Source organism: Eptesicus fuscus, chromosome 17 (assembly GCF_027574615.1).
Source record: "Eptesicus fuscus isolate TK198812 chromosome 17, DD_ASM_mEF_20220401, whole genome shotgun sequence".
In the NCBI taxonomy this organism is placed as follows: domain Eukaryota; kingdom Metazoa; phylum Chordata; class Mammalia; order Chiroptera; family Vespertilionidae; genus Eptesicus; species Eptesicus fuscus.
The window spans coordinates 43,828,757-43,855,802 of record NC_072489.1 but is presented as its reverse complement, the minus strand read 5'-3'; the positions used below and the strand labels follow the sequence as shown (position 1 = coordinate 43,855,802).

The 27,046-nt window shown below is 39.0% G+C and overlaps 1 protein-coding gene across 1 annotated transcript in view; it reads left to right on the top strand.

Annotated features, from left to right (window-relative positions):
- ARMH3 (armadillo like helical domain containing 3) overlaps positions 1 to 27,046 on the top strand; it is a 157,707-nt gene that overhangs the window by 73,116 nt on the left and 57,545 nt on the right. The window contains exons 21-23 of the mRNA XM_008144221.3: positions 7,821 to 7,903; positions 9,120 to 9,246; positions 17,034 to 17,109. Of these exons, the coding sequence (XP_008142443.1) occupies positions 7,821 to 7,903; positions 9,120 to 9,246; positions 17,034 to 17,109 (286 nt within the window). The remainder of the gene's footprint in view (positions 1 to 7,820; positions 7,904 to 9,119; positions 9,247 to 17,033; positions 17,110 to 27,046) is intronic.

Here is a 27,046-nt window from a genome sequence, read left to right as displayed (position 1 = left end):
GACTTGTAAGTCCATTTCTTTCATATCTTTGGATTCTTTTTTTCTTTTTTGCTCTTCTGATTGGGTGCCAGTCAGTTCTGTGGCAGGGGAGATCCCAGCACAGGAACAATGCCCTGTGAGCACCCCTGTCTTGGACAAAGCCGTCCCCGAGTTCCTGTCCCGATGCCAGACAATCCAGTTCCTCCCTGTTTGTCTCTGGATCCCCCAAAGCTGCTGCTGGGCACTGGAGCTCAGAGGAAGCGGGACCCTGTAAGAACTGCCTGGGACTCCAGCAGCCTCCATGTCACTAAGCCACAATCCCCACTGGTTTTTATAGCCTGAAATTACAGGGACTTCTCTTCCCAGCTCTGGAATCCTGGGCTAGAGGTCTGATGTGGGGCTGGGACCCCTTGCTTCTCACAGGAGGCCTCTGCAGCTGAGATGTCCAACCTGATTGAAAAAAATGCCACACCTGGGTGTCAGACCAGCCCATTCTATGCCTCCCTGCTCCTACCAGTCCCAATGTACTTTCTTTACTTCTCTAGTTGTAGGATTTCCATTCAGCCAGATTTCAGGCAGTTCTGAATGATGGTTGTTCTGTATTTTAGTTGTAATTCTGATGTCCCCACCCCTGTTCTAAAGGAACATATCATTTGGTTTCATTAATATCTTCGTTTCCTGGCTCAGAAAGCAGGACAGGTCTATTATTGATTTTCATTCATTTTGGCAGAAAGTAAAGCTTTTGGATCTACTTCAGACACATGGTCTCATTGACTATTAGATTTCTTAAAGAGTGATTTTGGCTATCTCTCAGTTGAGCAATGTTGGCTTCTGAGCATGTTTAGTTAGAGGTAGCTACACAGGAATGAGGTACATATATGGGATCCTGCATGCTCCATATGGAAACTTTCACATAAAAGCTCATTTTCATGAGAAAGAAGAGGGTGAGTGGTAACTGTGAGAATTGCAGTGTTCCAAGTAAATGGAAAATTGGAGATAGATGAGAACCATATTTTCTCTTTTAGTAGATACACTTCAAACACAAGGAAAATGGTAAAATACTAGTAGAACGTAACTTCATTTAAAGAAAGGATTTGCTCTTTTTTCCAATTCATCTAGATTAGGTAGTTTAGCCTGTTGATATACTGACCCTTTATTATTATTATTATTATTATTATTATTATGGTAAAATACACAAAACAGAAAATTTACCATTGTAACCACTTTTTAAGTATACAGTCCAGTGGTATTAAATATACTCACATTGTTTTGTAGCCATCACCACCATCTTTTCCCATAACTCCTTTCATCTTGTAAAACTAAAATTCTGTACCTATTAAACAATAACTCTCTATTCCTTCCTTCCCCCAACCCTTGGCAATCACCAGTCTACTTTCTAGGTACCCCATGTAAATGGAATCATACAGTATTTGTCTTTTTGTGAGGCTTATTTCACTTAACATAATGCCCTCAAGGTACAAGAAATCAGATTCTGTCCCTTCCTCAGAGTTTGCTGACTTTATTATTGTTTTGTTGTTTTATTGTTATAGGCTGTCTGTGTTGAGGATCAACTTGAGCTCTAAACTGAATGTCTTCTTAGGTCTCTTCCGAGCCTTTTCTTGGGCATGCGCAGTCACTTTTTAATTTTTCCCGTTTGTGCAGTTGTTTTTTTGAATATCTTAGTCTTTAATGTCCAGTTTTCTGTTAATCCTCACCTGAGGATATATATTTTTCCATGATTTTTTTTTTTTTTAATAGAGAATGGAAGGGTGGGAGGGAGGGGAAGAGAGAGAGACATCGATGTGAGAGAGACACATTGATTGGTTGCCTCCTGCACATGCCCCAACCAGGGTGGGGAATGAATCTGCAATCCAGATACATGCCCTTGACCGGGGAGCAAACCCATGACCCTTGGGTGCTTGGGCTGACACTCTAACCACTGAGCAATACCTGCCAGGGCAATGTCTGGTTTTCTAAAGGGGAAATGTGAAAAATGAAGGCAGGGGAAAAAGGAGTACTGACTCTTTAATCTCCTGGAATTCACATATCTGGAGGGGGAAGGGCTTGCAACAACGCGGGAGGTGTAAAACAATGGCTGCCCACCTCTTTGACCCCTAGAATCAAAAGCAGCAGTCAGCCATCAGTGCACATATCCCCACTATTAGAAGGACAGGGTCAGTTTTGCCACCTTAGCTTCTGCAAGATGTGTGTGTGCAAGCTGCTCCAGGAACAAGTGCCCAGTACTTGCCACATGGCTGAGGGTGGGGGATGGGTAGCTGCTATATAGTGCTAGGAGCTAAAATTGACTGAAATTAACCAAAATATACCATCCAAATCTTCTATAACCTGCAAATTTTCATCAGAGTCCAGAGTTCCAAAATAGTTAATCAGACAGATTCTGCAAATGCAATTGTCTAGCTGGGGAGAGAGAGAGTCCTGGTGCTTCCTACTCTGCCATCTTCCCAGAATCTTCCTACCAGATGTACAGACTTTTGTGCAACCTTCACCTGGAGAGGTTCATAGCTTGCAACCAACGCCATTTCATTTTCTTTTTTGATATGTTGTCCTCTGTTTCAGGGAGGTGTTTGAGTTTGCAGTCAGACAGATGCCTGTATTCTGAGAAGCCACCTAGTGTATTTTTAAATTATTCTGTTGGTGGGTGCTTGCTTCTAAATCCTTCCTGTGCCACTTTGCTGATTGACAGTGAGTCTACTGATTGCTGGCATTGTCCCTGGACAATTGGTGATTTTGTCCAGAGATGCTAGAATTGGCTAGAGTTTATAGTGCCTCTGGGGTTTTGGAGGCTTTGGCTTATTACACTAGTGCTATTTCTAGTCCTTTAAGTTCCTCTGCCTCTCTCTTAAGCAAGTGAGATGCAAATATTCCTCTGCTATCAGTCCCTGTGAAATTATCCGTTTCCCCTAATGAGTGGATTTTTTTGATTTGTGATCTGTGGCATCTTATCCTAGCTCCATGCAAGGCCACAAAATAGGGCCTGGCAGACTCTTGTCTTTACTTTGTATCTCTTTCTCTTCATAGCATGTAAAAGCTGTTCAACAGACAGCTCTCTCTGCCCTGAATCTTCTGAGACATTTATTCATGTTCTGCTGGAGGCTCTCTGTCTCCTTCCTGTTTTTAATTTTATTTAAATGTCATTCACTTGGGTTTGTAATTAAACCTCCCCTCTGCTTCTCTGAGGCAGGCATCTGAGGTACCATTTAATTGTGTCTTTCCATGGTTGGCTTGTTCATCTGTGCACCTGGTTTACCTCAACGTGGGGGACAGGTTTTAGTCCTGGAGAAGTTCCCATATCCATTATTCATTCTACTCTCCTACATAGCAATACAATTTGAATTCAAAATAGGATAAAATTTGAGAGTCTTTATGATGTGAGGAACGTAAATGCTAGGAACATTTTGGCAAACAAGGTTTCTTGAGGGTTGAGGGGGGACCTTGTGTATAAGGTGGCAGAATTCTCAGGGGATGGTACTGAACTCTTCCCATTTGAAAAATAGATTGGTTGTCTCTGCCTCTGAGAATTCACTTGGGACCCAGGAACCATCAAGGTACCTGTTCCTGGTTCAGCTTCCCAGAACCTGCACACTATCCTTTATTCCACCTGTGTCTGCATTCAGTAAAGTCAGAACTGCTGCACACCGCTGCCATACTTCATGCACAAGATTCCCCAAGGAAAGGAGCTTGGGCCAAAGCTAAGTGTGAGGCTGACAATTGCCTCCAGTACAGAGTCAAAAGAGGCAGCAGTTGCAGTCAATTTCTAGTTCCTGAAAAAGAGCCCAGAAATTAAGTTTTCAAAGTGCCTGATAGAAAAGACCTTCCAATGAAGAATTTGTGTGTGTGGAACACCCATTTCCCTATAACTTAATGTATTGAATGTGTAATATAATACCTCAAATATTGCATTGACATAACTTCTCTATTTTTCATTCAGGTTAAGAGTAATTGGAGCCAGGTATCTAGAGCTTCATTTAGTAGAGATAGCAAAGATTAGGAGTCAAACCCAGGATTCCCAAGGATTTCCTAGAATATCGTTGGCGCTTCAGTGCATTGGTGGTTTTGTGAACTTTGATTATTATTTTGAAGACTGCCATAGGTTTGTTTTGAAGGCTGCCCAGATTTCCTTTTGAATTTTCATTCCTGCCTAAGAGTTCATGGCTCTCTATGTTGATTGAATATACTTGGCTCCTTTCCTTTCTCCATCAGAGAGGAAATACCTTTGTATGTTTGGCCCTGTACTTAGTACTGTGTACCATAATGTAAATTTCAGCTGAATCAGTTATGGTGAGGTTATAGAAAGTTGAGATGGAGTGTTTGTGGGGATCATGTTAGTTTCTATGGAAAGAAATACATTGACCTGTTGTCTGTTTGTTTTTTTAAAATATATTTTATTAATTTTTTACAGAGAGGAAGGGAGAAGGATAGAGAGTTAGAAACATTGATGAGAGAGAAACATCCATCAGCTGCCTCCTGCACACCTCCCACTGGGGATGTGCCCGCAACCAAGGTACATGCCCTTGACCGGAATCGAACCTGGGACCTTTCAGTCCGCAGGCTGACGCTCTATCCACTGAGCCAAACCGGTTAGGGCTGTCTGGTTGTTGTTTTTTTTAACAAATTTAAAAAATATATATTTTTTTGATTTCAGAGAAGAAGGGAGAGGAGAGATCAAAACATCAATGATGAGAGAATAATTGATCAGCTGCCTCCTGTACACCCCCTACTGGGGATTGAGCCCGAAACCTTAAATGACATTTAATGTCATTTTTAGCTCTAAAAAAAAACTATAATCAGCTATGTTGACGCCTCATAGAACTCTCATCACGTCAGGTCAGAGGATAAAAGACAATGCGTGTGTAGTGATGTAGAGTACACTGAACAGTTGGTAGAATGAGTGCAAAGTCAGGGAGATGATGAAGGAAAAAAAGCACTATTTCATGGGATGTTAGGGGCATTCTCTGTTGGAGAGGAATTGTGGTCCCTGATGCCAGAGGCTTGTGGGAGCCAATTTTAAGGTTGCTTTGTTCCTTTTAGCTGCCTGCTAAATTCCCTGTAGAGCAGGGGTTGGGAACATTCTGCCCGTAGGCCGTTCAAGGCCCGCTTGGTCTGACCCTGCCAAGGCAACCACAGGCCGGACTTGAAATTCAATAAATTTAGGAGCTTTTTTCAGAGAAACATAATTTTTTTTATTTTTATTTTTATTGATTTCAGAGAGGAAGGGAGAGAGAGAGAAACATCAATGGTGAGAGAGAATGATTGATTGTTTGCCTCCCGCAGGCCCCACACTGGGGATTGATCCCGCAACCCAGGGCATGTGCCCTGATCGGGAATCGAACTGTGGCCTCATGCTGCATGGGTCAACTTTCAACCACTCAGCCATGCCGGCCGGGCACAACATATATTTATATTGAGTGAATGATGTTATAAATATCCAAATGGGCCCTAGCCGGTTTGGCTCAGTGGATTACAGCGTCAGCCTGCGGACTGAAAGGTCCTGGGTTCGATTCTGGCCAGGGACACATGCCAGGGTTGTGGGCTCAATCCCTACTGTGGGGCGTGCAGGAGGCAGCCAACCAATGATTCTCTCTCATCATTGATGTTTCTATCTCTCCCTCTCCCTTCCTCTCTGAAATCAATAAAAATATATTTAAAAAAAATCCAAATGGCCCTTGGCAGAAAAAAGGTTCCTGACCCCTGCTTTAGAGAATGGCTACTTCCAGGTGATAAAATCTTGGCTTGTTTTTTGGAGGGAAAGGGGAATCTGACCTAAATTATCAGGGGCAAGATGCAGGTATCCCCTGGCATTGACTCTCAGCATTACAGTGCCAGACTCTCCTCCTCACTACTGTTCAGCTCTGTTGATGTCTCTTGCAGTGGGACACAGGTCACCTCTTGGATTGTACCAGAATTGCTCTTTTCCTTCTCTAATATTTATCACTTTGTCATCTCTGATTCTGAATCCCAGAGATCAAGACTAACTGTAGTCCAGCAGAGGGGCAATAAATCATTGTTTCCACTTCCGAAAATTTTCTCCAGGTTTTGTGTCCCTTAATTATCATATAACCACTGCTGAAGTTGCATCTTTGTGCTGTTTGCGCTGGGGACAAAATCCTTGTTGATTGGATTTGTACAAAAGCTGCTTTATCTCTCTCCAGCCATTATGTTTTGCAGAGTTCCACGTGCGCTACCCATCAATTCCTCTTTTTCTCCTGTGAGTTTATAGAGTGTGATTGTCATGTGATCTATCCATTAGCAGGGCTTGTCTAAGCTCTGAGGTAGAGGGTGGAGTGGGCAGCCCTTAAATTTACTCAGCAAAGTGATCATTAATGAGAGAGATTTGGTCTGGGTTAGTTTTATATGAATTTTAATGTTAGTCCCCTTCATTATCTGAGCTCCTGGTAGGAGCTAAGCAGATTATGTGATCCTCCCATGGAGCTTTTTCTTTTTTTTCCAGTCCAACAGATCACTTGTTAACAGACCATATCAAAAGGCCCAGCTGCCTATCACTTGCCTGTCCATTATGAATCCTCAAAGACTTTGAGTTGGGGCAGGAGTAAAGAGTTCATAAATGAGTTCCTACCTCCTTCATCCAGTGCAAGACTCTTTTGCTATTTGAGGGGAAGATTCAGGCTTTAGAAACAGAATGTAGGCAGGCTTTTGTACTTTTCCTTACCTGCTGCTTCTTTATTGTACCTGTGCTTTTAGAGGATTTGAGAGTGAGGGGTGTTGTGTGGCAGGCAGCCAGTGTTGAGAGGTTTTACTCCTACTCATTATTCCCTGCTGTTTCAAATCAAAGTCCATGTCTCTTCTCTAAGAGTAGTAAACTTCACACAAAGCTCAGAGAACATGGGAGAATGGACTTTGCTGGCAAAGAAGCAGATATGGTCTTAGAAAGGAGAGGTCAAATCTTTTTTTGTGTCTGTGGAAGTAAGGAGGGTTGAAGAAGAGAAGACGGGAGGACCACCAATTGCTTGCAGCTGCCAAACGCCTTTATAGCTTGCCATCAAATAGGGCTGCTAAGACAGAGCTGATGGTCATGAGGGACACAAGCAGGATTGATTTTACAGTCCTAGGCGAATGAGTACAAGGCAATTGATAATTTCCTGTATGCTTAATATTTATTTGTAAAATGTCTTTAAAGCTGCACTGCTAACCTAGGAACTTGACAGTCTCTTTACTGAGATTATTTGGGTTTTGGCAATCTCTCCCCTCAATAAGGATTGCCAAGCAAAAAGAGGACCTTTTCAGTAAGTGTTGTCTTAGTTGAGAAAGGACAGAGCAGAGCTGTACATTTGTTTGAATAGTTAGAACAGTTAAGGGCTTTTTTATTTTTCCTCTTCATGAGCTCTCTTCTGATTCTGAGCTGAAGCCCAGGTATAAGTTCTACAACATAGCTGGCTCATCTGGTGATCAGTTAGAATTGAAAAATGTCCCTCGTAGCAATGATGTTTGAAATAGGTACATAGCTAAAATTTGGTGACAGGAGATGCTAGCAGCCTAGAGTGAGAAGGGAACCCTTATTTTGACTTGTAAATTGAGCAAATTTGATGGGGGTATAAATTTAGAATATTTAATATGTATTTTATAGTCAAATTTCTGAGCTTGAAGTAGATTTTTTAAAACCTTCTATGGGCAGATAAGCAGACTTGTGCTTGGGAAGGTCAATTCAAATAGATACTCACCTTATCTGCTTTTAAAAAGTGCTTAGTAGCTGTGACTTACCCTATTTGGATTTCTGTAGAGCTAGTTGATTTTCATTGCTTTCATTTAACTTTATTGGTTATGCTTTGAATGGCTTGTTGATGTCTGTCTTTTTTTTTTTTAAGCCTTGATAAATTTGCTGAAGTTCCTTATGTCAAATGAGACTGTTCTTTTGGCCAAACACAACATTTTTACGTTAGCCCTTATGGTGAGTAACCAACAAATATTTCTTTTTCTAAAGTTCTACCCTAAGACAGAGATGGGCTTGTTTAAAACAGGAACTGGGTTCTGGGGACTAAGTCATAGGGGGAACCAGGTCTTTGTTTTCCTTTTGGATTAGAATCTCTATATTGGTGCTCCCTACTCTTACTTATGTCTTCGGTGAACCTGATATACTTTCTATTCCTTTTTTTTTTTTTTAATCCTCACTTAAGGATATGTTTTTATTGATTTTAGAGAGGAAGGAAGGGGGAGGGGAAGAGGAAGGAGAGAGAGAGAGAGAGAGAGAGAGAGAGAGAGAAACATTGATGTGAGAAATATCTATTGGTTGCCTCCCATACATGCCCCAACTGGGGATCGAACTTGCAACCTGGGTATATGCTCTGACTGGGAATTGATCCCACAGCCCTTCGCTCCAACCAACTGAGCCACACCAGCCAGGGCAGGACTCTTTCTCTTTCATGAGAGTATATTACCTGGCAGGGGCAGGTATAGGTCAGATCTCTGTATGAGTATGAGCCTCGGTTCCAGTTGAGAGACTGTACTACAGTACTGTAGTATCTATGTTGGTACATAGCAAAGCCTCTAGAGGTGTCCTAGCCATGTGAATAGTTCCATCATGGCTGCACTTAGTTTCTGAGGGACATTGCAGATGCCTGCTTATCTGACTGGTTATTTGGGGTAATAGGCGGGCATTTTGCCTTTTTACTGTCTTCTCAGGATATTACCCAGTGTGTTCATAAATGTTTAACATTTTTTGGGGGAAAAGTCCTGATTTATATCTTTTGCTGATTTCCACGGTAAAACTATACCCACCAGGGCCAATGCCAAAGTTATCAAAATGGCATTGTTGAATGCAGATTTGGGAAAAGATAAGCATAACACTCCATTATATATGGTATTCCCACCACATCAGATTTAAGAGATGTAAATTAATCTCAAGAGCATAGATGATACTAAAAGATAGAAAGTAATTAGGCAGTGATGATTTTTAGTATTTATTACCTTCATTGTAATATAATTTATTAAATTGTAAGTTTATGTAAATTATTTTTTAATAATGGCTTTTAATAACCAACTCACAAATTCCTGAAAATGTAACAATCAGCTCTTACAAGCCAGTAAGAGCTGGCTGCAGTATGCAACTGATACCTTCCAGTCTTCATAGTGTGATGCCTGTGTATGGGCTTTTGCTTCTTTTTTAGATTGTGAACCTATTTAATATGTTTATCACATATGGTGACACATTCCTGCCCACCCCAAGCAGCTATGATGAACTCTACTATGAGATTATCCGCATGCACCAGAGCTTTGACAACCTATACTCCATGGGTAAGCTGTCTTTTCTTTTTACTCCTCTCTGCCCTCTTTTTGCTCAGCTCTCTGCATCAGCTGTGATTTTTAGCATATAAAAGGAAAAGACTACAAAAGATTCTGTAGTTGCTTGGTGCCCTTGCTTGGCATAGAAATACAGTAGTCTCTTCTTCTCAGGCAATAAGAAGGAACATGTGGACTTTTTTGCCTTCAAGAACTCAGAATTCATCTCAGTAGAAAGCTGGTTAGCAGCCCTGTAGCCCTTTCTTGATGTTTGTGAGGAAAAGAGAGAATAGGGAGGCTGTGGATTTAGTGAATACAGTGAGATGGGAGAGAAGGAGTGGGTGGGAATTGACAGTGGAAATAGAAGAGCTTGGATCCCAAGGGAAGAACATTGTGTTATTTGAGAAAGTACAAGATTTTAAGGAGTTTTAATATACCTATGTATTTTAGCATAACTTACAAGAGGAAGTGGGCATTAAATAAAAATCTTTCTTGCAAACCTTTTGGTGATTGGCTCACTGAAAATTTACTCTTGGGCCATAATGAGTACAACTACAGGGTAGGGCAAAAGTAGGGTTACAATTGTTTGTGGGAAAATACAATAATTAATAAATAATAATACAAGAATAAACTCTGTGTTTCGCATACTCACAACTGTAAGTCTACTTTTGCCCCACCTGTATTTCTGAAAGAGGTCATGTATCCCTGTAAATTTGAGTAGAGTCTAGTCAAAACTACCTGGAGTTTGAAAGTTTAGGGAAGATTTCACAGAAACAGAAATTCACTTAGTAAAAGTGTCTATTAAAATCCCCAACTTAATAGCTTTATTGAGGTGTAATTGGTATATAATGAACTGCACTCATTTAAAGTAGTATATAATATTTTATTGCTTTGACACACACACATACATATATATACATGTGAAGCTATCATACACACACACACACACACACACACACACACACACACACACACACATATTCCAGGCTTCAGCACCCATTAATAGAGAATAAAGATGCCTTTCAGTGAGGAAAGAAAAAGAGTTGGCGTGGGAGAGAAATTTTATAGAAGCCTGTCATACCTGCTTAACTGGGCCATGTACAGAGTAAAATGAGATTAAGTCCTTGTAGCTATAGCAACAAGATGAGAGAGGATATCTGGGAATGCTCAAATCTGCCCAGGGAATTAAAATGTTAATCTGGAGGGGGGAAAGGGTGGGGAAAAGAGAGATATCTGCAATATTATCAACAATAAAAAATTTATCTTAAAAAATGTTAACCTGGAAAACACAAATAGAAAAGTGAAATCTTCACTAAATTAAGCACGACAAATGGAGATAGCATGTTTTAGTACTCTCTCCATTTTTTATAAAGTATGATGAAACTTCTGATGGAAAAAGCATTTTTTAAGTCAAGTTGTTTTGTTTTTTTTTTTAAACTTTTTATTGATTTCAGAAAGGAAGGGAGAGAGAGAGATAGAAACATCAATGATGAGAATCATGGATCAGCTGCCTCCTGCAAACCCCCCAGTGGGGATCGAATCCGAAACCCAGGCATGTGCCCTTGACTGGAATCAAACCTGGGACCCTTAATCCACAGGCTGACGCTGTACCCATTGAGCCAAACCAGCTAGGTCTTAAGTCAAGTTTTTTGAGGTATATTTTTTATATTTATCTTTATTGTTGAAAGTATTATAGATGTTCCCTTTTTCCCCCATTGACCCCTTCTATCCCACCCCCCCACACACACCCAGACCTACTGCACTATTGTCTGTGTCCATAGTTTATATATAAATGCATGTAAGTTCATTATTTAATTTCTTCCCACTCTCTACTCCCTTCCCTCTGAGATTCATATAATTCTGAGTTTTGACAAATGCATATATAAGTGTAATTACCACAAAAATTCAAGATATGGGAGTTTCATTACCTCCAGAATTTTTGTTGTGCTCCTATGAGATCAACTCTTCCATTACCCACCACTCCTAGCAACCACTGATCTGTTCCCTGTCCACATAGTTTTTGCCTTTTCTAAAAAAATACATATATACAGGGACAATAGTGTAGTGATTGTGGGGCGGGGGAGTGGGTGAGGTGTTGTGGCAGTGGAGGAGGGTACAGGGGGGATAAATAGTGATGGATGGAGACTTGACTTGGGGTGGTGAACACACAATACAGTGTACAGATGATGTGGTGTAGAATTGTGCACCTGAAACCTGTATAATTTTGTTAACTGGTGTCATTCCAATAAATTCAATAAAAAGGAAACAAATTTTAAAAATTAAAAAATACATATATATGGATGGGATCATATAGTCTTTTGAGCCTGGCTTCTTTTACAGAGTAATTTGTTTGAAGTTCATCCATGTTGATGCATGTATTAGTAGTTCATTCCTCTTTGTTATGGAATAATATGTCATTGTAGAAATATGCCAGTTTAGTTTATCTGTCAATCAAAGTACATTTGAGAGGTTTCTAGTTTTTAGCAATTGTAAATAAAGCCTCTACAAACATTCTTGTGCAGGGTTTTGTGTGAGTACAAGTTGTTATTTCACTTGGTTACATACCTATGAATGGAATTTTTGGGTGTTTGATAAATATATTAACTTTATAAGAAACTATCAAACTGTTTTCCAAAGTGGATGCATTATTATTTTTATTTTTTTAATCTTTATTGTTGAGAGTATTACAGATGTCTTCCCTCCCCCCCCCCATTGTCCCCTTCCACCTGGTTCCCACCCTGCCCCAGGCCTTCACCACCCTATTGTCTATGTCCATATGTATATGCATATCTATCTATTTATATAAAAGCCTAATATGCTAATAGTTCCTCTGACCTTTCCACTGCTTGACCAGTCTCTATGACATGCACTGACCACCAGGGGGCAGACGCTCTGACAGGTAGGTTAGCTTGCTGCTGGGGTCCAGCTGATTGGGACTGGGTGAGTCAGGCTGGACACGCCCTGGAGCCTTCCCGCGGTCCCTCCCCAGCCCCAGTTGTGCACCAATGGGGTCCCTTGGCCTGGCCTGTGCCCTCTCACAATCCAGGACCCCTTGGGGGATGTCAGAGAGCCGGTTTTGGCCGATCCCGGCAGGCCTCTGGTATGCATATAAGATCTTTGGTTAATCTCTCTTCACCTCCCCTGTCCCCTTCCCTCTGAGATTAGTCAGTCTGTTCCATGTTTCCATGCCTGTGGTTCTATTTTATTCATGCTATTTTGTAGTTTTCAGCATGAAAATCTTGTGTGCACATGTGCACACACACATACACGCATATCGTGTACCCCCAAAAATGTGTACACACACTTGGAATAATTTTAAAGGAAGTGTTTATTAAAATACATTTCATTTTCAAAATTTAGCTATCAGCTGTTAAAGTATGTATACATTTTGGGGTACACACACTGTATTTTTTTAATCCTCACCCGAGGATATGTTTTTCATTAATTCAAGAGAGAGAGGAAAGAAGAGGGAGAGAGAGAAAAAAAAAAATTGATGTAAGAGAGAAACATTGATCTGTGCCTCCCATATGTGCCCTTACTGGGAATTGATGCATAGGACGATGCTCTAACCAACTGAGCCTCACCGGCCAGGGCAAATCTTGCATATATTTTATTAAATTTATCTCAAAATATTTCATGGATTTTGGTGCTATTGTAAATGGTATTATTTAGAATCTCAATTTTTTTTGTTCATTGCTAATATAAAAAAACACTTTAATTTTTAAATTTCACCTTGTATCCTGTCATCTTGCTAAACTCACTTATTAGATTTAGTAGCTTCTTAAAACCTTTTTGGGATTTTCTGTGTAGACCATGGTGTCTGCGAATAAAACAGTTCTTATTCCAATTTGTATGCCTTATTTTTTCTTGCCTTATTTCACTGGCTAGTACCTCCAGTAGTATGTTAAATTAGAGTTGTGAGAATGGATATATTTGCCTTGTTTCCAATATAAAATACTCAATTATTCTTCATTAAATGTGACATTAGCTATAGGTTTTCATAGATGCCCTTTATCAGGTTAAAGAAATTCCCTTTTGTTTCTAGTTGCAGTGGAGTTATTATCATTAATAAATGTGGATACTATTAAAACAGTTTTAGCATTTATTGAGATGATCACATGGTTTTCCTACTGTAGAGTATTACTAGAGTGAGTGATTGAGTTTTAAATGTTAAACCAACCCTACATTATTGTTTTTATTTGTTGTTGGATTTGATTTGCAAATATTCATGAAGGATATTAGTCTGTACTTATCTATCTATCTATCTATCTATCTATCTATCTATCTATCTATCTATCTATCTATCTAAAAAGAGGAAATATGCAAATTAGGCCAGGACGCTGTAACAGGTCATGACCAGACAGGAGGAGGTTGCACGTGCAGGTGAGGCCTGGAGCAGAGACATAGATGGGGGGCCAGTGAGCTGCCGCACCCTGGCTCGGGCTGGTCCCCCGGAGCCGGCGCCGGCGCCGGAGTGGACACGGACAGTCATAGGGGGGCCAGCCGGCAGCTCCTGCGGCTGAGCACAGGCCCGGAGAGGAGACGGCGGGCCTGCCTCTCGTGGAAGCAGTACGGCTCCGTCCCGCCTCCTGTGGAATCGGCGCGGGTCCCTCCTGGCTCCCGCGGAATTGGTGCAGCTGGCTCCCTCCCGGCTCCTGTGGTGGGCACTGGCGGCTCGCTTCCACCTTCAGTGGAAGCCGCACGGCTCCCGTGGACGCGGTGCGGCTCCCGTGGACGCGGTGCGGCTCCCGTGGACGCGGTGCGGCTCCCGGTGGCACACTGCAGTTCCCGCTGGCTCCCGCAGAAGCTGCGGGTGGCCTGCTGCACGATATCGCGCAATGGGCTTCTAGTTTTCTTATAATACCATTTTATTTTCTGGCTTTAGTATCAGATAATGTTGACCTCCTAAAATAATATGAAGAGTGCTCTCTCATCTTCCATTTTCTGGAATAATTTATTTATAAGTGATGTTATTTCTTCCTTAAATGTTTGGTAGAATTTGTCAATGAAGCCAGCTGTGCCTAGAATTTACTTTATTAGATGATTTTTAACTATGAATTCAATTTTTTAATAGGTGTAAGACTATTTAAGTTACCTGTTCCTTTGGAGCAACTTTTAAAAGTTTGTGTCTTTCAAGGAATTTGTTTTATTTCATTAAGTTGTGAGTTTTATGGGCATATGGTTGTTCATATGAAAAATAATACAATAATTAATAAATAATAATACAAGAGTAAACTCTGTTTTACATACAACTGTAAACCTACTTTTGTTCAACCCTGTATACATCATAAAACATTTTCCTATTTGGGGGATAATTTTCTTGAGTGTCTCTCTCTCTCTCTCTCTTTCTTGCTAAGTATGGGTATAGTTTATTTAATCATTTTTTAATAGAAATTATGGTTGTTTCTAGTTTTTGCTATTACTTTTTAATAGTTGCATATGTTATTTTTGTATATCATAATTTACCACATAAATGATTATGTTAGCTTAAGGCTTTGGGGCATTTTTTTTTCTTTTTTCTTTTTTTTTTCTTTTGGGCATTTTGAAATAATTTTGTGTTTAAATTTGGTAACTTAGAAAAGAATGTAAAAGCCTAAGGCATTTCCAAAGGAAATGCAGTGATGAGGTCATCTGGGTGCCTATTCACTAAGGAACAGAATTGACAGAATGTTACAGAGAAATAATCCATGGACAGATTTAAATACCTCTTTGAGGTAAGGAACAGAAAACTCAGTTCAATTTCATGTTTAGGTTCGCATCATCAGAGAACTTATGATTTACTGGAGGATGTAGTGAAAAACAAACACATCTAATTTTCACAATTGAGTTGAAAAAGTTATGTCTGTCCTGCTGAAACAGTTTTATTTATTACTTGAATACATTTGCACATACACTGAGTGAAACCTGAGTTCAGACTGTAGAGCTCTAACTTGGAACTATACCAAGTTCCCTGCACTAAACCTTATAAATTAGAAAAGCAGCACTCTGATAATATGTTTTATTAAGGCTTCTATCTTCTCTTTCATAAAATTGCATGAATTTATAAAAATGATACTGCTAGAACAGATGGAGAGCAACCACATGAGTTTTCTTTCCATATGATAGCCACAGGCCCTGCCTCTGATGGAGCTGCTGCTACTACTATTCTTGCTAGAGGAATACTGATCAAGAGCAGGTAGTGATGATATTCAGATATAAAGTTCCTATGCAAATTGGCTGTACATTGCTTAATGTTAGTTGGGCTCTATTTTCCTTCCTTAAGGAAAGTTTCAGGTACATTCATTCATTTGTTTGGGAGGCAGTCTATTTAAATTAATGATAGCTAATATATATTTGTATAGCATTTGCTATGTACCAGGCACTGATTTAAGGCTTTCTATGTATTAACTTATTTAATTTTCACAATAATCCTTGCATATAGTGTTGCTATTATTCTCTAGTAAGTGGCAGGGGCTGGTCACGGACCCTGACAGCTGGCTTCAGAGTTCATACTCTTAACCACTCACTTTATAAATACAGGCTCGTCATTCCCTCCAGGTTCAAATTCTAGCTCCATTACGTAAAACTGTGTGAATGACCTTGATCAGTTACTTTTCTCTTCTGAGTATCAGCTTTCTCCTCTATATGCTGTATTGCATATAACTCAACTTTGTCCCGTTTCTGGCACGTAGTAAACTTACTACATAATTAGCTCTTATTAGCTATTTGTTCATTAAAAACATAAACTTGGGGTACCCACCATGTGCTTGTTCTTTCAAGGAGCATTGCTGGTTTGTCTCTTTTCTAAAATAGTATAGGTACTATAATGTATGATCCTGAAGCTCATAGCTGCAAGAGAATGTTCTATATTCCTATCATCTCTCCTCCTGTGGGTAAGTGTGGAAAAGAGACAGAATTTGTTTAGAGAAGGGAAGAATATTCCTGTTGATTCATGTTGCAGGTCACACAATTAAGTCAGGGGAACTAAAATAGATTATATGTGAATGCAACAACTAAGTATGGAAATCTTTTAGTGGGGAGTGGAGGAAGGGGAACCCTAAAGCAGAGGAGTAGTTTGATAGAAAGTGAAAAAAAATTCCCGGTGAAAATAGGTCCTTATATTTAACAGCGATTTTCAACCTTTTTCATCTCATGGCACACATAAACTAATTGCTAAAATTCTGTGACACACCAAAAAAATAAATTATTTTTTTGCCGATCTGACAAAAAAAAAAAAAGGTAATTTTGATTCATTTGCACTGGATGGCTGTTGTGTTGGCTGTTATCATCTTTTTGTTTGACAATCTACAGGAAAAGAGGTCAGAGCTCCTGACTAGATAGATATTGCATGTTTTAAAAAGTCTTGCAGCACACTGGTTGAAAATCGCTACTCTAGGATGAGGACATTTTATTTATTTTTTTAATCATCATCCAAGAATATTTTTTCATTGTTGTTGTTTTTTGTTTTGTTTTGTTTTCAGAGAGAGAGGAAGAAAGAGGGAAAGACAGAGAGAAATAGCGATGTAAGAGAAACACATCGATTGGTTGCCTCCTGCATGCACCCAGGGTCCAGTCCAGGAAGGAGCCTGCAACTGAGATAGTGCCCTTGATTGGAATTGAACCTGGGACTCTTCGGTCCTGAGGTCGACGTTCTATCCACTGAGCCAAATAAGCTAGGGCTAGGATGAGGACATTTTAAACAGAAGATTGGTACAGGCTCTGTTTGGTTATTCTAATAGTGCTATTCTGAGACGTGTCCTCATCTTCATATCTGTGTTTTATACCAGGGGTCTGACAGATCTTTGTTTTTTCCTTCTGTACAGTCCTGAGGCTTTCTACCAATGCAGGCCAGTGGAAAGAAGCTGCTAGCAAGGTGACCCATGCATTGGTTAATATCAGGTAAGGAATGAGATTTTCTCTTTCAGAATTCCTTGGTTCATCCTCAGGTGTATTGTACTTTTCTAAGTAGTTTGTTGAACACCACTACTATTTTAAGCCCTGAAGCCTGTAGGAGTGGAAGAAATTGTCGTACTTGATCAAGAAAAGCAGCCGTGCATGAGACTTTCATTTTGTCATATTGAAATAACTCAGTGCTGTTCTGTGAATTTTCTTTTCTTACTCAGAGATGGTTGCAGGGCCTTTTCAGGCATCTTTATTGCCAAAGTATTTTCTGTGTATAGGGCATCTGAAAGCTTTTCTTTGAAAATTTTTTCTGCCGTTCTCAGTTCAAAGAATGACTCATGGGAATCTGGAACCTTGACGTTTTGCTTTACATAGCTATTTCTATTTGTGGTAAACAGAGGCAAATGGAATGGAGCTTGTGGGGGTATAGATTCCTTATGAAGCCACAAGGCAATTACAGAGTGCTGTTGGTATTGGATAAAACTGAGTCATACATGGAGTTGGTTTAGGGTCTTAAGGAAATACTACATGGAGGGACCTGGAGAGTATTATGCTAAGTGAAATAAGACAGTCAGAGACAGACAAATATCACAAGATCTCACTCATAATGTGGAATCTAATGAATAAAATAAACTGATGAACAAAATAGATCCAGAGACATAGAAGGAAATACCACACATTCACTGGAGTGAGCTGTTTGTAAATGGAGAAACGATGCTTTCAGTATTGGGAAACCTAAAGCTGACTTTTCTTATATTTCTTGCTTCCTCTGTGCCTGTTATTTTCCATTTTTCTCAAGTTATTAAATTGTTCTTGCAAACAATTGAAAAATTAACATTGAGTGGATGAGGCAAACCCAGCAGATGGGGAAACTTGATTTAGCTCCAGATGTAAGCCTTGCCAGGCATTCCCAGTAATAGTAATATACCAGTACATTTATAACTTGGTATATCCTAATGTATGACAGAGCTTGGAGTCAGTGTTTGTTTCCAAAGGTTTTTTTGGGTTTTTTTACGACAAACTGTCCTATCCCTGTAGTGATTTACTATAGTGTTTGGCATGTCTGGGAATGAAAGGAAAAGTGTGAAATTGCGTTGAGAAGACTGGGATGAGGGTGAGATGTGCTAACAAGATTGCACTGAAGGTTGATCTGCCTTACCTGACCCTAGAGACATTTTGTAGCAAACACAGTTTTATAAATCTCACAAATAAATGTATATTTGCACCTAGCAAGTAAACCAGATATGGTAGTGAGGCCTTATGATAAATATGATTTTCTGTAAGAATCAGGAATTACAAACTACTTTATTACAAATATCCCTTTGTGACCAAAGGGCAATATGACGAATGTGGGTATTTGAAAGAAGCACTAATTCTTGGTTAGATTATAAAGTGCATATGGGTATAAATTATATTATGTTTATTTATTCATGTATTTACTTGGGCTTTCTAGGCATCTCCTTTTCATCTGGGATCTGTTTCCTTGATCACATTCTTTTATGCTTGCTTTATCTCCTAATTTGTTGCTTTTCCTTTTAGTGACTTCTGGCTTGGCTGCTGTCCTTATTCTTTTCAAGGGCCATCAAACAGCTGATTTAAGATCTTGGCCTGTCCTTTTTCTGAATAGACCAGAAAGGACTGGATTAAGTTTTCTTCTTTTTTAATAATTCTTTATTGTTGAAAGTATTACATATGTTCCCCTTTTTCCCCATTGACCCCCTCCAGCTTGCCCCCAGGACTGGGTTAAGTTTTTAGCAGATGCCTGTGACTATGACCTCTTCCTTCTCTTTGCAAGTCTTTGTTAGGCTTGTACTCCATTTATATTCCTCAAACTTTTTTGATAAATTTGCTGCAGAGAATAATTATTATATCATTTTCACTGTTGCTAATTAATTAGACTCAGAGTATGTGTCAGATGTATCAGAGATGCAGTCAGTTTTCTCAGGAGATTCCTAGAAAGATGTGTTTGTGATAAGTGCCACTTATCACACTAAGGCCAGATCAGGGGGAAATACTGGTGATGCTTAGTCTGTGAAAGTTTACATTTTTTTCTTTCTGACATTTATTTTCACTTAATAAGTTCTAAACTTTGTTCTGCTCTTTCATTTACTGTCTTCTTTAATTATCAAACTCTATAAAGAAGACTATATTATAAACTTAAAGTACACTTTTACCAATGAGGAAACTGAGTCTTAAAGATATTGTGAAATGCAGAAAGTCTCACAATTGTGTGGCAAAGCTGAGAATTAATCATAGACCTTCTAACTCCCAAGTCCAGGGCTCTTCTGCACCAGACATGGGGAACCTTTTTTCTGCCAAGGGTCATTTGGATATTTATAACATCATTTGTGGACCAAAATTATCAACTTAAAAATTAGCCTTCTACTAGTATATATTGTCAAACATTGAATGAACTCACCCTTAATGCCTTGGCAGGGCCAGACCAAATAAATGGGCCCTCAGGCCAGACGTTCCCCACTCCTGTTCTATACCATACTGCCTCCTTCTGTAGAGTTGCATCAGAGGCTTCCGTAGAGGTAAACATAAAACTCAGCATGATAATTGAAAGGAGTATGGATATTTCAGTTAGAGAAACTGGATTTTTTGTTTTTGTCTTTTAATGTGTGACCTTGAGCAAGTTATTTAGCTTCTCTGGAACTCTTTCCACTACCTATAAAATGGAGATCATGGCAATATCAACTGTTTCATTGGGAAGTGGTTGTGAGAATTACATGATGTAATGTATATGAAAGCACTTAGTAAACTATAAAAATACTGGTCATTTCACTTAGCCTAATGTTTTTAAGGTTCACTCCTGTTGTAGCATGTGTCAGAATTTCCTTCCTTTTTAGGCTAAATAATATTCCATAGCATGTATGTGCCACATTTTGTTTATTCATTCATCCATTGATGAAGCCCCAAGCGAGTTACTTCCATCTTTTGGTTATTGTGATTTTGGTTATTTGTGCATGGGTGTACAAACATCTGAGCAGTATCTGCTTTTACTTCTTTTGGGCATTAACTGGGAAGTAGAATTGGTGGATCATATGGTGATTCTTTGTTTAATTTTTTTGAGGAATTGCCATACCATTTTTCAGATTTAGCATTTTGAGCCTTCCTTAGAATGTTTCCTAAATATGTCTTCATTTGTCCCTTCTATAAAAGTTAAGATGTTACCCTTAGCCTTAAGAGATATTTTGCTTTTTTTGTGTGGCTTGATTTTGATGCTTTGTATAAAGATGGTCCAGGGAGTTTTCTTTTCTCAGCTGAGGGCAAAAAAGTGATATGCCTAAGAAGTCTCTATTCCACTGAGCCAACGTTAATGAGTGCTGCCTTTTTATGCTCCTTTTCTTTTTTTCTGAGGTTGTTTTGTACATCCATGACACTTTTAAATTTGAATGATTTAGAAAACAGGAGACTGTCAGAAAATTGGACCTGTGGGTTAAATATCTCCCAAGGATACTGTGAGACATTTAACTGTTTCCTGCCAAGTTGATTATCAAGTTGATTATAAAGGTTTAGGAATAATATTGTGATGGTATGTAACATTTACTTCTGTTGTTTATAAAGGTATTTGTGCTGATCCCACACCTGGAAAGGATTTCTAGAGCAGAGCAAACAAACTCTTAGCCACCTCTCCTGTACTAAGTTCTTTGATAGCCATGGGAAGGGATTGGATTGCATGTGAAACTTTCAGACATGTAACAGCTGGGAGGACCTCTGAGACTGATTTGCTAGTTGATGACAGCTACAAATTATGCCTTTGGAATTTTCTGGAATGCAGTACATCTGATGGCAACTGTAACATAGTATCTCACCAGTAGGTAAAAGGCTGCAGGCCTTTCTGTTCTTTGGGGTTTAGATTCTGATAGTGAAAATTAAAAGTACTCCCACATGTTTGGAGTCCTAAATTTGCTCAAGTGTCAGACTGTTTGCTTTTCACTTGTCTTTCCTCGCTTAGTCATGCTAGTTCTTTAATTGTCAAAGTTATTTGTATTTAAACAACTTGTCTCTCTCTTCCTATTTGATCCTTCAGAGATATTCTTAAAATGCAGCTGCTTAGAAAGTGCTATTTTTGTTGCAACACCTGATGTCATTAACATACAGAGCCCTGTGTTTATTCCTCCCCATAGGAGGGTTGTTCCATTACTTTGCCACAAGAAAAGTAAAATATAGCTCCACCTTTAAAATTCTACTTGGTATAATTGTTACTGCAGCTGCCTTCACAGATCTACTAGTCCACAAGAGAACACTCTGGTGTGTGTGGGGGGGTGGGGTGGGGGGAGGGAACATGTACAGGGATGGAAGGAGAAAACATTTGGGAAGTTTTGCTTGGAGACTTCTATGCTAAATATATCCTGCTACCACTTAGCAGGCTCCTTTATTGGGGTCCTATAGATGTCTGCTGACTAATGAGTCAAAAGAGAACAAGAAAAATGTTAGACTAAAATCTGACCTTCATCTAATCAAACTACTTTCAAAGTAAGTAATTTGAAGTCTGTAATGAATCTCTTCAAGTTAACATCTTAATGCTTTTCACTTAATGAACATTTTATTAGTGCCAGATTCACAATCCCATTCTCTGATTGCTCACAGAAGTAGAGGCTAAATCACTGCAAATAGGTTTTTTCCTGATCTGTAATTTTCTTAATTTGGATAAAATTTGAACTCTATGATTAACATATTAATTTTCTCCGTTATTTGGAATGTGTTTACTTTTTCTTCGAGAACGACTTTTTATTCTTTATTTTATTAAATATATTTTTTATTGATTTCACAGAGGAAGGGAGAGGGAGAGAGAGCTAAAAACATCAATGCCCCCTACTGGGGATTGAGCCCACAACCCAGGCCTGTGCCCTTGACCGGAATCAAACCCGGGACCCTTCAGTCCGCAGGCGGATGCTCTGTCCACTGAGCCAAACAGGCTAGGGCTCAAGAATGACTTTTTAGATATTGCTATGGTTAGTGACAAGCCTAGGGTTTGGAATAAGACTTCAGTGCATTTCTTTGTAAATCTCTTAATTGTTCACCTAATGAATTTGCCTCTTGTTACCTTGCTTGTTCCATGGTCTTTTTTGTTCTATGCTAAGAAGCCCCCTCTCCCCCTCCCATTTCCTGCTTATTTGCTTATGTAGCTATTTTCCTTTACTCTAAAAAAAATACTCCCTCCAAAAAAAAAAAAACGAGAAGAAGAAAAGCTTTAAATGTGTACTCTGCTGGGGAGGCAAAGGAACAAGAATAGCTCTCAGCGGCCTCTACATAGGGGAGTTAACATCCTTTGGAGAAGGTTGTGCATAGAGTTTTGAATGTCACAGAATAAAAACCCTCAGGCAGTAATCAAAGAAAGTACATTTACTGTTGATGGCCACAGAGTTAAAGTTGGAAAGGGAATGTGAGGGCTCAGTCACTCAAAGTCCCCCCAAGCCCTCTTGCCCATGCACCTGTTTGTGCTACAATATTAGTCACGGTTCTCTTATCGTGAGTAGATACTGATGAGTGGGGAAGAGGAGCAGTTTGATGCCAGGCACTTAAGCTGAAGGTTGCAACTTAGTCTAGTGAAAAGTAAATATGGATTAAAGTGAATAGGAGCCGAGGCATTGGGCTGATGACTCAATTAGCAAGAAATACAGGAACACAGTCTCTTATTCCAGTTGCCTGTTCTAAAGTGGCAGACAGACTCAGATTATCCCCGAGGTTAGAATTTGTCAGTAATGACCTTTCTTTTGTTAATCAGATCCGCTGATCTCCTCTTACAGAGAATGAAAAGCACTATACAGACTAAAACAAAGCACTGAAATGAGGCTTCTGTTATATTGTTTCTCCAATGACTAGGAGCATTACATATTATTCTGATAGTTGCTGTTGCCTAATCTCGTAGGACTACAGTTAGAAATTAAAAAAACCATGTGGCTAATCTGTTTTGCCTTAACTTGGTTTATGCTACAAAGTGAGGTTTTGCATTAGGTCATAGCTGGGCTTGGTGAATTGCAGTGCAGTAAAGAAGTCTTGATTTAGGAGATTCAGATATGTGTTATAGAATATTAAGATTTTTAGTTGGGTCTACTGTGGTTTTAGGTGAGTGTAACTTTAGTGTATGAAACCTGCTTACCTCAACCTGAAATTCCACTGGAGTCTTTTTCCACTTCGATTTTTTTTTTTTTTTTTTTTTTAATTTCAGAGAGGAAGGGAGAGGGAGAGAGATAGAAACATCAATGATGAGAGAGAATCATTGATTGGCTGCCTCCTGCATGCCCCCCACTGGGGATCGAGCCTGCAGTCAGGGCATGTGCTCTTGACTGGAATTGAACCTGGGATCCTTCAGTCCGCAGGCCAACGCTCTATCCACTGAGCCAAACCGGCTAGGGCCGATTTTTTTTTTTTTAAGGATGGAAAAATATAACAAAATTTACCATTTTAGCCATTTTTAAGTCTACAGTTTTATTACATTAAGTACATTCACATGTAGTTGTGCAACCATCACCACCAGCCATCTCCAGAACTTTTTCATCTTCCTCAACTGATTTTTTTTTTAAGGTAGGATAGGAATCCATTTAACCATGGTTTATTTCACAAACTGTTGGTTTCTAATTGTAACTTACAAAAAGCTTAGCCGAAAATGAGAACAATAGGCATCGTTTAGGTCCCTAATTAATTCATTTCCCTTTTGCATCTTATATCTAGGTTACTTTATAAAGTAGTCTTTTTAAAAGTGGGCACTTTTTCATCTTATCCCTTATTTTTCCCTCTCTATTTATCGTTCCCAAAATCAGGCCAAACTCTGGTCACATAACTCAGGTATTCTAACCATGTTGAACAAGTAGACTGTTAATGGGATGAAAGAGCCATTACTATTGAGTAGTAATGTATTATCCTATCAGCAAACCCAAACAGGCATCTCTTCAGCAGATGGAAGTTTAGGTGTCTGGATTATTGTGAACAACAAGAGACATGTTTTTGGCTCCATAGAAGCTTAATCACTCTAAATTCTCAGATTTACACCAGAATGGCTAAGGTACCATACCTCCTCTTTTTTTTTTTTTTTTATTGGACTTTGATCTTGCAGATTAGCAGTGCCTGGGTCACGGTACCTTAAAAGTTGAAAGAACCTAAGAGGCCATCTAGCCTGGTCTCCTTCCAAAGCTGTTAGGTAATATCCATTGATATTTACTAAGTGCTTGAACACTTAGTAAAATAGTTCTTAATATTTTAGGCTATATTCCATTCAGTTTTTTAAGGGATGAGGATTTCTTCCTCATGATGGAATTTTCCTCTTCATAACCTGAACCTATTGATTCTATTTCTTCTTTCAGATGCAACACCGAAATGTTCCTGTCTTCTACATGTGAACTTCTTTAGAAGGTTAACATGTATATGATTGCCATTCTGTTGGCAAAACATCCTTTCTTCCCTCAGTTGTTCTTCATATGACATAGTTTCAAAATCTCTGGCTACTGTGATTTTTTTAAAGTCATATCCTAACTTCTCAATTTACCTCCTACAAGTATGGTGTTAGGGTGTGCCTTGTACTAAATAAGCATTCAGTAAACGTTTATTGGATTGAATGACATCTAAAATGAGATCCAAATATAATCTTAATAGCTTAAATTATAGGGAGACTATTAGCATCTGAGATATGGGCATTTTAATTGCAGCCTCCAATTATATGAATTTTTCAGTAGCAGACTTGCATTGTTGCTTCATAACAAGCTTAGGTCCTACTAAAACCTGCAAATCTGCTTAAAGTGACCTTCTATCAAGCTCTCTCTCCCATCCTGTAATTAATTAGTTGGTAATGATGTTGTGCTTTGTGGTAGTTTATTTGTTTTTTGTTTTGTTTTGTTTTAATGCTATAGAAATTTTAATTAATACAGAAGAGTGCAAAGAATAAAATAAAGTAAGGTCATCTAAACTTTCTCCATTCAGAGATAGCTACTACTAGTATTACTGTTTTGGTGAATCTCCTGAACATCTCTGGTTGATTTTTTTCCTCCTTTAACCTAAATGAAACTCTATATCCTTATTAACCCTTTGCACTCGCTTGCTTTTTTCTCGATTCCTTTATTCTACTTGGGATTTAATTTTTTAAATACCCCAGATTTTACAAAGCGCGGCAGTAGAATAAAAAACTGGAGTTTCTTTTCATACAAACTTATTTATTTGGATTTTTTTATATTTCAAATTATTGATACATTCAATACAATTCGACATACGAGCTGCTACCGATGCTAACCGTGTCGAGTCACACTCGACATCCGAGTGCAAAAGGTTAAATATATCTAATTCATTGCAACCTACTGTTCTAGTTTATTAGGATATATATATATATTTTTTTTTTAATACTCAGCTGAGGATATGTTATTATTGATTTTAAAGAGAGGAAGGGAGAGGGAGAAAAACATCAATATGAGAGAGAAACATCAATTAGTTGCCTCCTATAAGTGCCCTGATTTGTGGATTGAACCCACAACCTGGGTATGTGACCTGACGTGGAATTGAACTCGCAATCTTTTTTAGTGTATGGAAAGATGCTCCAACCAACTGAGCCACACCAGCCAGGGCTATTAGGATATATTTTGAAGCCTGATTATGTCATTTAATGTATTAGTTTTCCTTTGCAGTTTTGCATCATCAGCACTTTTGATAAATATGCCTTCTAAATTTTTATCCAGGTGCTTTTATTTAATCCTGACTCTGGTGGATGATTTGGGAACAATCTTTCCCCTCACTGAGTTTTGGCTTGCTGCTGTTACATAAAATGGACTCGAAGACTGAAACAATTCCCTAAGAATCAACTGCAAAGCTCTTTGTAAAGAATAAATTTGTGGGTGGAAAATCATCAACCAGAGCCAGACTGGAAAAATAAAATCTTTTTATAGAGAAATCAGAGATGACAACCTTCATAGAATAGTTCAAGTCTTTCTCTATCCTCCTACTCTCCCAAAACCCCTTTGGAGAGGTTTACCACTTGAAATATTAAAGAAGGAGGAGGAGGGGGAGGGGGAAGAAGAGGAAAGATTGTAGCTTATATTGAGAAATTAGGACAGACAGACAAAGGACAGTTAAAAAGGCCGTTTGTGGTGAGGGTAGGTGTGAGAGCTTTACTGAGAAAGAAGATGCTCCTTTAGTCAGTAGTAAGCTTGGTGGTCACAATGAAGTCTCTTCTGTGTTTGGGTCCATTGGGAGAGGAAAGTGTAAAGCTCAATGCTGCCTGCTATTTCTCCCCTAAATAAACCTTGCCTTGTGCATCACATTTCTTCTGGGTTTTTAAAGGTGTGTGATAATCTAGAACTAAAACTGAGGCAGCATTTTAAGCAGACAATTAATGACATGGTAAGAATTTTTAGCTCCAGTAGATTAATTGTTAAATGAATTGTGTGCATCGTACTGTCATTTTACTGTGATACCAGCCTAATTATAAATATAGTGTTACATAGTAGAAGAAAATAATAAGCAGAATTATGCACTCAGTGATCAGACTTTAGGAATTTCTAACACTGAGGAAAGATTTTCTTCTTAAACTGTCTCTTGCTGTTCTTTTTATGTAGGTTTTGATTAATTTTTACCTTGATTATACATTTCTCTCTGGAGCCCAGATATTGTGCATGCTTTAGCAAAGTGGGCTCCTGTTGTAGGAGGTTTAATGAGATGTTTTTGTTCTAATTGGTTTCTATATAATTTCTTTTAAAACCAATAACATGTGAGTGGGATGTCAAACAGAGGGTGTGCTGACAGGTATTTTCACTATCTTGTATACCAAAGAACATTAATTTATCTCTTCTCATTTGACACTATTTTTATATGATGAAAATTCTCAATCTCAAGGAAGTTCCAGAGACAGTTGGTTCTCATTGGTCTCCCCTCTCCTGCATTCATCTTGGTGACACCTCTGTAAAGGCAGCAGGAATAGCCATCTGTAGTTGGAGCTCATTTTGGG